This window comes from Notolabrus celidotus, chromosome 12, assembly GCF_009762535.1.
Source record: "Notolabrus celidotus isolate fNotCel1 chromosome 12, fNotCel1.pri, whole genome shotgun sequence".
Lineage (NCBI taxonomy): Eukaryota > Metazoa > Chordata > Actinopteri > Labriformes > Labridae > Notolabrus > Notolabrus celidotus.
This window is the reverse complement of record NC_048283.1, coordinates 15,986,258-16,003,318: the sequence shown is the minus strand read 5'-3', so window position 1 is coordinate 16,003,318 and position 17,061 is coordinate 15,986,258. Positions and strand designations below refer to the sequence as shown.

The 17,061-nt window shown below is 40.6% G+C and overlaps 1 protein-coding gene across 2 annotated transcripts in view; it reads left to right on the top strand.

Moving 5' to 3' along the window:
* The window catches only part of efna3b (ephrin-A3b), a 113,973-nt gene that overhangs the window by 86,208 nt on the left and 10,704 nt on the right, over positions 1–17,061 (top strand). Inside the window, exons 1-4 of one of the 2 annotated variants that reach the window (XM_034697716.1) lie at positions 5,485–5,498; positions 9,702–9,994; positions 12,105–12,170; positions 13,576–13,653. In XM_034697716.1, the coding sequence (XP_034553607.1) occupies positions 9,724–9,994; positions 12,105–12,170; positions 13,576–13,653 (415 nt within the window). In that variant the 5' untranslated portion in view covers positions 5,485–5,498; positions 9,702–9,723. Of the gene's footprint in view, positions 1–5,484; positions 5,499–9,701; positions 9,995–12,104; positions 12,171–13,575; positions 13,654–17,061 lie in introns of those variants that run through there. The other variant, XM_034697715.1, reaches the window with a different exon arrangement.

Genomic DNA, 17,061 nt, shown 5'->3' with positions numbered 1-17,061 from the left:
GGTACATGTGTACATAAGTGTTTATTTTTCAACACTCTTGTCTGCATGCTGTCTCTCTGGCAAAAACTAGACAGAAACCCAGCAAGTGAGAACAATGGAAGTAAGAAGAGTGAGAGTGAGAGAGAGGCAGGCAGAGCAGAGGGAGTGTGAGGAGGAGGATACAGTAGGAAGGACTCCTGTCTGTGTTCAATGAGGGCTGTATTGATGCCACACATCTCAGGGAGTCTCCATTCAGCAGGGGAGCCATTCAATTATACCCACCGCTCTGCTGGTTGATTGGAGTCCTCCCGTAACAATGTTAGCATCTCTGTACCGAAACAGAATCAGGATTAAGAATTCTGGCCTCGGGAGGCAGAGTGGCTTTTAAAGTCCTGATTGGAAATCATTTGTAACACCGCTGGACAGGTTTTAATCCAGCGCGGCCTTGTGCCCATCAGCGGTGTCTCCTTTGATTTCAGTAACCTTGATTTATCTTGGCGTGCATGTTATTTATTTATTTTACTATGCAGCTCCCTGTTGCTCACACAGTTACACACACTTACATTCTTGCAAGCCAATAAGCCACCTGTAGTTTTCTTCTTTTGATCTTTGAAGACTTGGTGGTTAAAAAAGAAGAAGAAAACTCAAACGCCCTCATTATCCTTGTGTCCCTGGGTGCCCTGCAAAACAAATCCTAACATGTTTCATGCTAACATATTCCCATTTCCTGTGCTGACAAAGATTCTATCTAACAAAGGATTTTTTTGGGAAAGTTTTAAAACCCATTTATTTTGGTGTTCACATATAACTTATGTGAACTTGTGCGAATTGAGGCATTTCACAACCAAAAAGTCTGACCTATGTTCATAATATTACATAACGTAGACTACAACTAAGATCAACTATATACATTAAGTGTACATACACTCTAAAAAATAAAAAAATGATTGTGAATCTGGGAGTCTGACAGCAAACAATGGCAACACATTTGAAAAAAGTCCTGGTTTTAAGTTCTTTAAGGCTAATCGCCAGCTGTACTAGAAGTCTGGAAAAGTTGGCTTCCATTGGGTTTTGTGAAACCAAAAGCAAGTTCCAATACTGGTAAAAAAAAAAAAAAAAAAAAAAGAATCCAGTGATTTTTGAATAAAAACAGCCAAGATTTTATCACCAAAACGTCAGCAGTTACCTTGGGTTTCTTCAAGGCTGCCAATGAGAATGTTATTCAATTTAATCAGCCCTCCTGTTATGTTGCGGGTCAAATTGACCCTTTTTAAAGTCTATTTTAGGCAATATATGTCTTCCAAACCAGCTAAATGCAGCATAAAAATCGGGGCAGCATGTGACAGAAGAGGAGTTGTGTTAATTTATCAACATCACTTCATAAAAAAAAGAAATCAAAATTTAAAATAAAATAAACCAAAATCTTTGTCATGTAAAACTATTGTTTTTATATTTAGGTCTTTCCATTGTACATTAAAAAAAGTTTTAACATGAATTTTAATGAAAAACAAGTGAGTTATCCTCATTGAACCATGATCTGTGAGAATTAAAGAACACCAATGGATCAAATATTGATTTAAATGGTTAGTAATGGAGTTAAAAATTAGATTAAAAAAAGTTTGGGGGGGATTTTTTGGAGTTCTGACACTTTTGGAGAATTGAATATGTCCCAGGTCAAAGTGACCCAGGAACATTACTGCTGTTCCAGAGAAACGAACATAACAGGAGGGTTAAAGGACGTTTTCGTGCAGTTGCAGACCGGTCATAAGTTGGGAGTTAAAGCTCCTGTCAGAAGTTTTTCACTTGTTATGAACCAGACTGAACTCACTACTGATGCTTCTATATGATCTATCAAACAAAATGAGTGCATCAAAGTAAAGACTGGCTTTTTTCCATATAGATGGTTTTAAGTTTCCTTCCCTTGCTGTGGGGTAGATATCAGACAAGGTCAATAATAGCACACTGTGGAAACAGCCCTTTGTTAAATTGTCCATGCTGAAGATTCAGTGTGAGTTGCATGATAGACATTTAACAATAATAATAACAATAACAATAATAATAATAATAATAACAACAATAATAATAATAATAATAATAATAATAATAACAACAACAATAATAATAATAATAATAATACAATTTAATAATAATAATAATAATAATAATAATAATAATAACAATAATAATAATAATAATAATAATAATAATAATAATAACAACAACAATAATAATAATAAATTTTTTTTAATAATAATAATAATAACTGGTATTTATATAGCGCCTTTCAAGAAGCCCAAGGTCGCAGGGGTAGGTGGGGATAACACTATCTAACGGGGAAAGGCCTTGAGGAAAAGGTGCATTTTGGCTGTCTTCTTAATAGTGTCCAGGGTTGGGGTGCTGCGGATGTCGGGAGGGAGAGAGTTCCACAGAGTGGGGGCTGCTACACTGAATGCTCTGTCCCCAAAAGTCTGCAGCTTAGTCCGGGGGATGGAGAGGAGACCCAGGTCCGAAGACCGTAGGTTCCGGGATGGAGTGTGTTGGTGGAGGAGGTCAGACAGGTATTGGGGGGCAAGGGCATGCAGGGATTTGTAGGTGAGGAGTTTATAGGTGATGCGGTACTTTACAGGGGGCCAGTGGAGGTGCATGAGAGTGGGGGTGATATGCTGCCAGGATTTGGTGTGGGTGAGAACCCTGCCAGATTTATCTAAGATAAAGGCGGATGAGATTTTATGTTAGAAGATATGAAACACGTACAGGACAAAATCAGCAGAGATAAAAAAAAAAGTCCTGCTTTGTCCACTAGGGGTGCCAAATGAGAACAACCTACTAGTTCCTCGCATTAGCTTTGAATAAGCAAAGTGAAAATTGTGCCTTGTTAAGTAGCATTAATCACCTGACATTATTTTTAGCTGCAGCACCAATGTTCTAAAGCAAACTGCAAACAAACCTGATGAGGGTCAGATCACATTGTTACTAATAGGATCTATTGGGGACCAGTCTAACACATGGAACACTTTGGTGGTGATGTCGCACTGTATCTAATGTTCTGTTTTTGAAAAACATGGTGCATATTTGGTGCAGTAATACCATGCTCTGACTTTGTCATGGTTGAAGGAAAAACTTCACTTAAATTGGCTTAAGTCTTTCAGCCTCCAATCTCCCCTCACTGCCCCCCTCCCCTCCCCTACAAAGTCTTACTAACAGTGAGGACCAGAGTAAGCCTCTCCTCTGAGCTCTTGTTACAAAAAGGAATGATTGCTCTCACTGTCAAAGTGTTTTATGGATGTACAGTGCTCCAACAGGCCGGGCACATAATAGGCAGGCAGGGGGTAACTCTGTGGCATTTTGTTGCCTACCTCTGATTTATATAGGCAACATACTCTCTCTCCTGCTCTCTCTGCCGCTCTCTCACACTCTCTGATGTGATTTTACAGTAGTGACATTGATCCAGGCCCACTTTGATCTTGCTCTTAGCTGTTGCTCCTTCTCGCTCCCCTCCCGCTATCACCCCTCCGCTCCCTGGTGGCCAGACTCTGCAGCTTTTAACCCCGTCTACCCCTCGTCTCATCCCATAAATCCTTCCCATCTTTCCCTCCATCTTTCCATCACTCCGTCCCTCCGGTGCTGCTCTATTGTAAGTGTTCTTTTACTCTTGGAAGCCTCTCCTCTGCTGCTTGGAGTTGTTGTGTGTCGCTGATGAAACCTGCAGCTTCATGATCTCTCCCTGCAGCTCCAACTAGTCAGGTATCATGTTCAGAGGGAGGGAATCTGTGGTGATCCAACGCAAAAGGAAAGAGAGGCATCAGGAGCTGCACTTTATGACATTTCATGAGCTACTCCACCTTTTAGTTCTGGTCTCTTTATCTCCCTTGATTTGATTTTCAGGATGCATTACTCTACAGAAAACTCCATAAAGAAGAGTGAAAACCTGCCAGAAATAGAAGCTGCATCTTTGAGGATTATAAATGAGACTCATAATTTTATCAGTCAGTGTGTATTTTCTTACAGATTTATTATTGAAATCAAACTATTTATTGCATTCTCTTCTGTCTTAAATCAGACTGAGGGGAGAATATAATCATGACTGGTTTGAGGCGATCACATCAACTTTGCACAAAGAAAAGGGCACATTTCCCATCAGACATTTCATATCCAGCTGCTCCTCTAAATGACGGACATAAAATCTTAAACTGGACAGTGCGGTCAGCTCATGGATTTCTTTCTCTGCTGCATAAAATTTTCTCCTTATGATGTTTTTGGGGATTTATTAGATTAGGTTAAATTAAAATAAATTTTGATGGAAAACATGAGAACTGAAACCATGTTCAGTGTGACACGCATGCACACATTGTGTCCTGAAAATGAACGTTAACTCTGATAGACATTTTAGTACATCACTATGATTTTTTATTTTTATTTTTTTCAACCTTTATTTTACCAGGAATAGTCCCATTGAGATACAACGTCTCTTTTACAAGAGAGTCCTGGCCAAGGCAGCAGCATAAAAGTTTTTCATAAATAGAACAGGACAAAACATTTAGTGACAAGTAACTATTACATCGATTTATAAATTAGCAGTGTTAAGCTCTAAAACATATGCACAAGCTGATCAGATGATCCTTTATCCTAGTTTTAAAGTCCTCCAATCGAATTAAACAATCCAGTTTCAAGTGACCCTGAAGCTCAAACCAAGAAGAGGGAGCAAAGGTAGTCTGTAAAACATAGATTTGTCGTTTTGAGTGTCAGATTGCTGCAAAGCTACAGTACAAAGATAACTTAAGAGTAAGTTTCAAATACAAGTGAAATAAAGAAACATAATGTGTGTAATGAAATGTAAAGTGAGTGAGTGATTAAGGCAATAAAACAGTGCCTCAAATAGAATAGCAGAAGGAGCAGGTAGGTGAGAAAAATAAGCTGAATATGAAATTTCTGGCATTACGTTCACAGTAGTATTGGCAGCTATCCTGAGGCCTGGTTCAAACTTAAACTGCACCAGATAATTAATACAAAATAGCATATGTTAATAAAATGTATTCTGATGAATGCTAGTGAGAGTGAACGTGGTGTTAATAAGCATTTAAAGCAGTAATATTGTAAAATACTTTGCTGTATAGTTAGAAGTATAGGGAGCTTTACAGGAGCAGGCATTAACATCATAGCTGTGCAGTCACACAGAAAACACTTGAGACCAGGAGTCCACTTCATGGTTATTTATTGCAGGCAACAGTTGCGGGGGATGACATCAGTTGTGCTGGAGTTTTTTTTTTAACCTGAACAGAAAAAATAACAACATATCATGATAAAGTAACAATATATGATTATTGTACATCAACATATCTAAGGCACTTTAAAGAATTAGTGAATGAATCTGAATTCCTTCGAAGAAAATGAAGCCGCCAGAGGCCCAAGGGTTATAGAAGGTAATGGGAAAAAGGACTCACACCTGATTTCAGTCCCTTCATTTAGGCTCTGATCAAGCCACTCCTCTTGAGAAAGGATGGAGAACCTGAATGATAATGGTCAGTATAAAGCCCAATAAAACATGGCTATATAAGAAACACCTCATGCCTTACTAAACAAAGAAATGACTGCAATGGACAGTCAACACCTCTCATACACTGCACTACCTCCTCTAGGCTTATGTAAATAACTCAGACACTGGATACTAGGCAAAAACAAGTATCAACAAGGGGGCTATTATTAAGTCAAATGTGTATGACTGTGTGTTTAGTCGTCTGTCTGTCTGATATGGAACTTTAACCACACAGAATTCTACTTTAACATTGTACTAGCATTCCTCATTGTAGCTGTGTTACTTTTAAATCTAATCCAATCCAATCAATTTTATTTATATAGCACATTTTAAAAACAACAAGGTTACCAAAGTGCTGCACAACAAATACCAACTGTAGAAATAAATAATAGTACAATTTAAATTACAGTACATTAAACGACAAACAGAGACCAACATAAACTATCATGCTGTATTAAAAGCCAAGGAGTAAAAATGAGTTGTGATTTAAAAGTATCCAGGGTGGGGGGCATTTTGACTTGGGTGGGTAGTTCATTCCACAGTTTAGGAGCTACAACTGAAAAAGCTCGGTCACCCCTTGTCTTTTGTCGGCTTTTTGGTACGACAAGACGCATCTGATCAGCAGACCTAAGTGCTCTGGAGGGGGCATAGATGTGTATGAGGTCAGGGATGTACTGAGGTGCCAGACCATGTAGTGACTTAAAAACAAACATTCAAATCTTAAAATTAATTATATAATGAACAGGGAGCCAGTGTAGGCATGCAAGAATGGGGCTGATATGCTCAAATGATACATATTGTGCTTTGTAGCATCACTGATTAACAAGTTGTACTCTGTCTAGATCAGTCCAAAAGCTAATACCAGATCTAGTGCTGGAGCAGACCCAGTATCTCAGTAGACATGGTTTCACTGCCAGTTTCTAAAAGTTGGTCCACAACTTTTGTACTGGATTCTATAAAGTTGTAGGCTTTTCTTATCTTCTGATCATCTTAGCAGTGGTCCACGAGATGCCTTCCAAAACCCAAACTAAAAATGTTATTATTCTTTGTTGAATTGCTAAATTTATCCATCATGATAAGAAGATGTTGTTACATGACCCTTGAGGCGATTACAACAGATCAATGAAAAGCATTGATCCTCAGGTTCGTTTACAGCAGCACAGGAAACACAGCGATGTACACACTAGCCTTCTTTAAAATGACTTTTAATAGTGTGGTTGTTTGGATGTTGTGTTCTATTGTTTTATTTGAATGTCTGCCTTTGGTTGGCCTATTAGTGCCTGCGTGCAGCTGTGAGAAACATTTACCACCTCAAGGGACAGTGGAGGTCACCAGTCTGTGGCGCCATTATTTTGAAGGGTCACAGGCTGAGAAGATTGGGAATCCCCAACATAATGAACATGAAATGTGTCCATGTTTCCAAATGAAAGAGCAGAGGTACCTTTAATAATCTTGATTTTAACTCTTAAATCCTTCACTTACACTCACATTCATGCCCTCTTCATATAAACTCACTCTTCAGTCAGACGTGTCTATTTCCTGGTTATGGACAGCCTGAATAATTAAGGGTTTCAATGAAACATATTATATTTAAGACACTCATTGTAAACATTGTGTGTGTGTGTGTGTGTGTGTGTGTGTGTGTGTGTGTGTGTGTGTGTGTGTGTGTGTGTGTGTGTGTGTGTGTGTGTGAGAGAGAGAGTGTGTGTGTGTGTGTGTGTGGTGTGTGTTTTGAAGATGTCACTGTATTAAGACACTGACTGTGTGTGGCAGGTTAAGGTGAAATGATTTGATGTGTCACACAGAAATACTTTTTCACACTCAAAGACATGAACAGACACAAACATACTAACACACAAATTTAAACACACACACACACACACACACACATACACACACAGAGAGACAAAGGGAGAGAGAGAGAGAGAGAGACAGAGAGAGAGTCGGAATCCTACATCCAGGTTTTATTCTGGCGGAGTGATTTACTTTCAGATTACTCAAGATACTCCAAGTTGCCCTCCCACTCATTTTTCTCTCTTTCTTTTTGCCATCATCCCTTCCTCTCAAAGGAAAACTTGCTTTTCTTCTGTCGCGTAAAACTCTCTGCCTCTTTTTTAATTTCCTGTCTGCTCGGTTCTGGCATCCTGTGCTTCTTTCTTTTTTTCAAATTTGCATTCACGCCTCCCTGGTGGAACCAAAACCCATCCCTCTCTCTAGCTCTACCTCACTCACTCTCCATCTTTCTCTTTCTCTTTTTGCATCCACTATAAATATAGTTCCCTTGAAGCAGTTTGGGTTCTTTTTTTCTAACACTAATACCACAAGAAGTAAATCTGTTCTGCAGGGGAGTAAATGATGTAATGAGAGAAAGTGAGGAGCGGGGAGGAGGAGGAGGATGAGAGCAAAGGAGGGATGTTGAACAATTAATCTTCTGCTCGTGTCACTCTGAAAGGAAGGGATGAGAGGAATGGAGAGCAGGGGAAGAAAGACAAATTCAGGATGGATTTGAAGAGAGAAGGAAAGAGTGATGGAGAGAGGGAGACATGGGGAGCAGTGTTTCGATCTTCATTTAATAATTGAATAATAATCTCCCTGGAGACATGACCTAGAACTGGAGAGGGAGCGTGGCAGCATCAGGCGCAGGATGACACACTGCTGCCCCCTTGTGATTTTATGATGTCACCACTATAACAGCCCACAGAATGTGTGTGTGAGTGAATGTGTGTGTGCGCGCATGCTCATCGGCGTGTGTATGATTTACAACTGCAACCTGTCTCTGTCACACAGATACGGGCCCGCGTCTGTGACGGGGAGAGAAAGAGGGCTTTCGGATGTCAGGAAAGAATCTATTTCACTTTGTCACACAAACTACACACACATCCACTCCCAGACACAAAATCAGACCTTATCTTCCTGTCAGGCCGAGTCTTTTTTAGGGTTGACGCTGATATATGAGCTTTTGGGTGGGGAGGGGGAGGATGGAAGGAGGGGGAGGTAAGAAACGTGGGCCAGGACGTTGACGGTTGACGTGAGTGCAGCGTTGCGCTCAGGTTGATGTACGAGCAGTGGGGTTAGGGGACAACGCTGCGCTGACACCGGGAGAAGGAGCTGTGGCCCTGGGGCCTTCAGTCCATGCTGAAGAGCCAGCTCCGCATTCTCTGCATGCAGCAGCCCTTAGCCACAAATACATGCACACACACTCAGACTTACACACACCTGCTTTGTGTTGTTATTAACTCAATAACTCTTTAAGAGGAGTTGTTTGACCTCAGGTGAACAATCAATCTTAAACGCTTAGATCTGAAAAAAAAGGAGGAAATAAGAGGATGATATGTTGCCTTTCTGATTTATCCGTCATGTGTGTGTGTGTGTGTACGTGCAGGTGTGTACGTGCACGTGTGTAGGTGCACGTGTGTGTGTGTGTGTGTGTGTGTTGTGTTTTGCTCAAAAATGTGTGTTTTGAAAAAAGTGTTGCACTCAAAACTGAGAATTAGAGCAGTTAAATTGAAGTGCTTATTACCACATAATACAAAAATCTGCAGCTACATTGTGTGTGTTGGTGTGTGCTGAATTAAAATTATAACCATACCAATATTGGGGAAATAATTCATAGAACATGTGAGGTTTTTTTTTTTTGCCTTTATTTTATAGGACAGCTGAAGAGAGAGATTGTGGGGAGTAGAGAGCAGGGGTAGACATACAGGAAGTTGTCGATAGGCCGGGAATCGAACTGGCGACCCCTGCGATGAGGACTGTAGCCTCTGTATGTGGGGCACTTGGACCACTAGGCAACCAGTGCCCCGGTTTTCACTGTATTTTTACACACTCAAAAAAGAAAAAGTGAAACCTCTATTTGATACACGTTTGCATACCAACGTTGTTTTTTTTTCATCCTGTAGTTTGATATGTTGATATATTTCTGGCTATTTAGCACGTTTTTTGTTTTTTCTCCCTCAAATTGATCCAACTGTTTGTGATTTTTCCTGCAGGAAGAAACATTAACAAACATGCCCAATTATAATGTGCTGACTGCAGCAAGTTTGAAATTGCCTTTTAAATAAATGACGCCTGAATAAAACCTCTTTGATTTATGCACATATGAAAATGTAGATGAGGTTCAATGTTTCGTTAGTGTTCAACAACTAAGTGACACCACTCATTTTGACTCTTTCTCTGTCTCTGTGTCCAGTCTGCGCAGGGAGGGCTACACGATGCAGGTGAACGTCAACGACTACCTTGACATCTACTGCCCTCATTACAATGACAGCCAGCGCATGGTGGGCACCGGTGAGCAGTACGTCCTCTACATGGTCAGCTACCGCGGGTACAGGAACTGCGACCCTCAGCTCGGCTTCAAGAGGTGGGAGTGTAACCGTCCGCACGCCCCACACGCGCCCATCAAGTTCTCGGAGAAGTTCCAGCGATACAGCGCCTTCTCGCTGGGCTACGAGTTCCATGTTGGACAGGAGTACTACTACATCTGTAAGTGTGGTCAATTTCTCTTCTACACGTCTCTCTATCAAATGTTTGTGTATGTCCTTAGAGTAAAACAAAGTGGCAGCAACTAGAGCGGTAACGCGATAAGCTCTTTAAGATCAAACATGTTCTCATTTTAGTGTTAAATGGATTTGATGATTACTCAGTTTAGAGTCGACAATATCTGTCCCCAGGTACTTCCAGGCATCAAATTACTGTTTCACATTTAATCAAATCACGCTATAGTCAAGCAGGCTCATCAATTTTGTTCAGAGCTAATCAAATTAACTCACAACACCTCATGCTGATATGACACTGTATAAATAATGAACTTTTAGTTTGTCATCAAACCATTTTATATAACATATATTTCTTGCCCTCATGTAGTGTCTCATGCATTAAATGGATAAATAATGTAGGGAGTGATCATTAAGGCTGCATTAGATGATGGGAGAAGTCTCTGGAAAGTTGTGTGCGACAACATCAAAACAGGAAGCCGCTGTGCTTCACTGCAAATACTGAGAGGGTTTTTTTCTGTGCTCGCCATAGCTTTCTCCTGTAGTCCAAAGAAGAACAGTTAATCAGTCACCCTAAATTAAGCCATGTTGTGGATGAGAATTGATGGATGTGTTTCTCATGATGTCATTCCTGTGAATAACCAGCAGCCTTCCACACAGTAAACAGAGATTTTAACAGAAGACATTTGACTTGTCACTGTGTCCGAAAAGTCACAACAGGGCGAAGAGTAGCTAGCATTCAGACCCCACGTAGTCTGAAAGGAGCTTAGGGTAATTAAGCCATCCTTCCTTTTCCCATCAGTGACATATCAAGAACAGATCCTGTCTAAAACAGGTGTTAATCTTTTATATAATGTTTCTTTAATATAAGAAAGTTAGCTTTACCAGCTTGCTTTCTCAGAGCTACAAGATCATTCATTAACTGTCTTTAATGTTCATGCTGTTTCTTTGTTTTCTTCCTCCACAGTCTTATTTTGCTCCCACAGTTCAACACAAACAGATCAAGTGAATTAGAGAAATTTGACGAATGCTTTGGACTGCTATGAGCTGGTTTTATTCATACAGTCAATTAAATGTCCTTGTTTGCCCTCATGTGGGCGCGAATCATCTGTGTGGAAACTCTCCGGGTCTGTACCTCTAGTAACGTGAGCATTCATTCACTGTCTCCAGAGAACACTCACGTTCGGGTACAACACGTCATTTAGGAGTGTGGAATGGCGTTTAAAGTAATGTTTTTTATGAAACATTTAAAAGCACTACGCCTCCAGTTTTTATTTAAATTTTGTTCATTACTCCACATCTGGCAACCTACAGTGAAACAGCCTATCACAGCCACTCTGTAATGTGTTACGATATGAATCCGAATTCACTGCCGACATCTTTATGCCGTTTTATGTACAACACTGTACTTGTATTATTGACCTCTCTACGACAGTACATCACATGATGTTAAAAATAACTTAAAGAAATGATTTGGCATAGCCGTTAGAGCATGTGCCCCATGTACAAGCTCCACAGTCCTTGTTTCAGCAGCCACTGATTCAACTCTCAGCCTTGACCCTTTGCTGCATGTCTTCTCCTGCTCTGTTCTCCCCACTTTCCCTATCTCACTTCACCTCTTCTATCTAGTAAAGGACAAAGAATGCATGAAAAATAACAGAACAACTAAAGATTAGCCAACATCACTCTTTCCCTTTATTTTTAAAGCAAGGTTTAAAGCTGCTTGAAACCACCCCGCTGTGTGACGCTGCTCTCACAGGTGGAGGTGCTCTGAAAGGATTCAGATTCATGTTGAAAAGTTCATGTTTGGCGTAACTTCTTTTATAAGTGTGGTGAGGTGTAACACTCTAATCTGTTATTCCTGACTGTTTAATGAGGTCAGTTTTAGCGCTGGTGCAGATACAGTCATCTGGATTGGTACTTTACTCTTGATGTGTCTTAATAGTACAGAAACTAATTCAGACAACTTTTACAACCTTTGCAGCAGCAAAACCTTAACTTTGGACGATTATTTCGGGAGATAACACATACAGTAATACATCATTAAACATATGTGAACACACAGGAGCATGATCTACTGTCCATTTATATTTTTACAGCTACACCCACCCATCATCACGGCCGCAGCTGTCTGAGGCTACGAGTTTACGTCTGCTGCTCCACGGGTGAGTCTCTAACTGTCTGAGTATGAGCAGAGCGACTGTGTGTTTGGTTTTGTGTGTGTATGTGTGAGTGTGTGTATGTGTGTGTGTGTGTGTGTGTGTGTGTGTGTGTGTGTGTGTGTGTGTGTGTGTGTGTGTGTGTGTGTGTGTGTGTGTGTGTGTGTGCGGTGTCTGACCTGCTGAAATGTAATGCTTGGACCTGTTTGCAGACTGCATTTGCACCCATCTGGCTACTCTACCATCTGGCGGCCACCGTGCTACCCACAAACCCACACACACAGACACACACGTACGTACACTCACACACAGACAGACTTATTACTGACTCACACACACACACAACACACACACACACACACACACACAGCGGCTGCATACAGATGCACACACAATCTAAATACAGTCTGAAACAGGCAGAGCTATTAATACTCCTGCTGAGTTTCCCCTACAGCACTTTCACTCACAGCACAGAACCCCCTGTTCAGCCTCTTTGCTCTTCTTCTTCCCTTTCTTCTTCTTCTTCTTCTTCTCTCTCTTTTTCTCTCTGTCTTCTTTCCCTTCCTGCTCAGCAGAAAGGAGCAGCTCCAGCTTTGAAGGCCCCTCACCCCCCTGCCTCCTCCCTCTCCTCTCCTCTCCTCTCCTCTCCTCTGTCACCCCTCCTCTCTCACTCCCTGTCAGAATCCATTTATTGCCGTGTGCGGTCAGTGGGTGGCTATGTATATGTAGTGTTAACCTCTCTCGCTCTCTCGCTCTTCTGCCTCGCTTCAATCTCTCAACCCTCTCTCGCTCACACACACACACACACACACACACACACACACACACCCAAGCACACACACACACACACACACACACACACACACACACACACCAACAATCACACAGAGCTCACACTTATACACACAGACTTTGATCCCTGGCCTGTCCGGTCCTTTTAACTTCCACCGCCCTGTAGTATTAACCTCTCCTCCCTTTCACACCCCGACTCCATCGCTCTCCTTCTCTTTTCACACACTGCCTCTCTTCAGCTTGATCTGCCTCCCCTCTTCTCTCTCTCTCTCTCTCTCTCTCTCTCTTTCTCTCTCTCTCTCTCTCTCTCTCTCTCTCTCTCTCTCTCTCTCTCTCCTCTCTCTCTCTCTCTCTCTCTCTCTCTCTCTCTCTCTCTCTCTCTCTCTCCTGCTCTCTTGTTATGGCTTGTCAGTCTGTCTGCTCCGGGGGATTTTTTTTAACCCTTCCACCCTTGCCTTGCTGTTCCCTAGGCTGTTCTCTCAACATGTCGAGTTGGATGTAATTAAAATCCTTTGGGTTGAAGGAATGGTTTAACCCCTCCAACCTCCATCTCTCCTTCTCTGGTTTTCTGTCTCACTCAATTTTATTCTCTCTCTGTCTCTCTTTCTCTTTGTTTCAGCCTCTGATGTGGATGATGAGCCAGAGCCTACAGAACCAGACTACACGCTTAGACCAGGCCTGAAAATTGATGATATTGGTGAGTCACGTACACACACACACTCACTCAAAGGAGATATGGGAGGAACAAATCCACATGGGCCTTCCAGACATAAAAACAGACGTGAAGTCATGTTTATCAATCGGATCACATTAGTCTCAAATCATGTGAATCATATTATTCACAATCACACCGCCAAATTAAAGTAAAGGGTAGTTAAGCTGTTTTTTTCTTGGGCTGTCTGATGATTCACTTTTTGAGTCAAAGAGGTTAATCTTTGATTTAATGTCATCCACAGGTCAGTGGTGATTCTTACACACCAAAATAATGCTCTGCTCTCTATGGGACACAGATGTTTGCTGACAACAGTCTAGCTGCACCTGTATGCTTAGCTCGTAGGTGTTATATCAAAATCGAATTACTTGTGATATTTAATTCTATTTCACTTTAAGTGCAAATTACTTTTGTCTGAGCCATCTGAAAGTGTTTCACAGTAAGATGTGCCGTTAAAGAGGTTTTGTTATTTTCGATCACAGCAGCAGCAGGAGGAGGAAGCAGTAAAAGGCTGCAGTGGCATAACTACTGTGTGCCGAAAGGGACAAAATAGCACGCAATTGAAAAATATAATGCGTTGGACCTTGATCTTATCATGATCGGCATGTTAATAATAATAATTAATAATTCATTTTATTTATAGTCGCCTTTCTGGACACCTAATGTCACCTCACAACATAGCAATAATGAAAGCAACACTCAACAGTAAATAAATACATACATTAGAATAAAGATACAAAATTAGAACAAATGAAAGAGGGGAGAGGAAGTCATTCCAGTCCCACAGAGACGGATTAGAGTGAGTATGCTTGGCGGAAAAGGTGAGTTTTTAGGCGGGATTTGAAGCTGGTGGGAGAGGTGAAATTTTGTATGTCGAGAGGGACAGAGTTCCAGAGGCGGGGGCCTGAGCCGCTGAAGGCTCTCCCCCAATGGTGGTCAAGCGAGCAGGTGGGAGGGTGAGTTGGATGGAAGAGGAGGACATGTTAACGCGGACAACCCTGTTTTAAACTTATTACACAATTTTTTTTTATTGAAGATAAAAAATCCTTAAAAAACAGGAAATAAAAAATGTGTTTCTCAATGAAAAAGAAAAATCTCATCAGTTCCACAGAGTTCATAAACAGCAGTGCCAAGGATCTGTGGTTTTTATTAGCATTTTGCTCAAACAGCAGTGATTGGTACACTATGGTGACTATTTTCAGTGAGGGATTAACTTTGTTGCTGATTAAAGTTAAAAACACTACAGAGTGGAATCTATAAGACTTAAAAAAAAGTTACAAAAACATTTGAAACATTTGTGATTGATGATTTGTGTATTCACAGCCATTTATGTGATATTTAGAATATTCACAAGGTTTTTGCGCTCTAATGAAAAGGACAAACATCAGAGTAGAAACCCACCTGGTTCTGCTTTTGTCCCCGTATTTATGCCTGACTGATAAGTTGTGTTACCCACCATATTGCCCCTGATGTTTCCCATAACCCAGGCATAAAGATAGCTGAAGATATACAGGGGAAGAGGGTATATTCTATATTAAACACTCTTATTTAATAATGGAATATTACTTTCTCTCTCTCTATTTTATAATGCATTTATTCTAGAGCAGTGGTGCTTGTGTTTATTTATTCAGTGCACACTTAACACCAATATTGCAGTGCAGCATAAAAATAATAGATGAATGCAAAATATAGGGCACAATTTTAGATTATTGATGACTGAAGTTTCTTTGTAGATTAATTGATGAGGAAGAGAGAAATAAAGGCAATATGCATGTATTTTCAAAGTAATACAAATCCATATCTTTGTCTTTAATTATCATTTAGTTGGGCTTTTTAAAAAAATATTATTTTCAACTTCTCACTTGTAGCTGTGGCTTAATTTTTTATTTATTTTTATTTAACTTTTATTTTAGCAGATGAGACCCCTTGAGGTCAAGACCTCTTTAACAAGAGCGACCTGGCCAAGAGGTCAGCAGCACACGTCAAAATAAATAGCACAACTCAACAGCATGGAGCATATGTACAGACAGTATGTAGAAACAATCAATAATTTAAAAGTGCAATTAATTTGCAAATAAAGTGCAATTTGTGATCACAAAAACAGCATTTTTTTGCAAACATGTTTTGGTAGGATTTATTCAGCCAAGGAGTTAAATACAGAGTAGGTAACATCTAACTAGAGGGCAAAAGTCAGAGCAGCAGAAAGTCTGCAAGAGACTTGGTGCAGCTTCATGAGCAAATATTGATTGGGAACTAAAATAACAAGTCCACACTTTGTTTTTTCCTTCTCTCATAACGACAGATATAAGAGGACATTATAAGAGATTGGGTTGTTTTACCTTCATCCAGTGAAAATGACACATTTCTCTTTTCGGTGTATTTGTTAAAAGTTGCATAAATGATTGGATATCACGGGATGTATTTTCATAGACTGCAGTTTTCAGGCAGTTCATTGGTCAGAAAGTATCAGCTAAAGGGCCAACTAAAAGTGTGACTGTTCCAAAGAAACCTTTGCAGCACCAGCTGGCATGTCACACTGATGATCTGGCTGAACAACTATTTAATTTAACACGTACATTCTTCACCCAGATGTACAGTTTGTACAAAGAACACAGAGTTCATGGTTAGCTACAAAAAAACAATCCTAGAATCAAAAGCTTGTTCAGATTTCTTGTACTCTGCCCTTTTGTTCCTCTCACCAGGATTACACAACTGGTGGAATCATGGGAATCATGGAAATCATGCTAAATCTGTCCGCTCTGGAACAGTCTGAAATCTGGCTGCGATTTCAGGGACAAGCTGAGCAGTAAATCAATAATCAACGGATTTAAGATAATCTCTCAGACGATCATGTGGTTGCATCGTAGTGTTATGGCAGCATTAGCGCCGCAGCACACAAACAACATGCACAGCTAGCATGGCCTAGCTAGCTGCCACAGATTACACAAACAGATGTGGAGATCAATCATCATCCTGTCTAGTTTCACACTCTTCTCCAGGTAGCTTGTAAAATATGGGCCTGTGTTGTTGTTAATCTTTGTGAGAGTGTGTGTGTGTGTGTGTGTGTGTGTGTGTGTGTGTGTGTGTGTGTGTGTGTGTGTGTGTGTGTGTGTGTGTGTGTGTGTGTGTGTATGTGTGTGTGTGTGTGTGTGTGAGAGTGTGTGTGTATGTATGTGTGTGTGTGTTTGTGTGTGTGTGTGTGCGTGCACTTGCGTAATAAATCAGTCTGTTCTCATAACTGTCATAAGAAAACTCATCACTGGCTGCAGCAAATGGCTGCAGGTCATATGAGTCTGCTGAGATACCTCTCCCTCTTGACACTTTTTCTTTCCTCCATCTTTCTTTCATCTTATTCCTCTCTCACTTCATCTCCTTTCTTCATGCCCTCCTCAT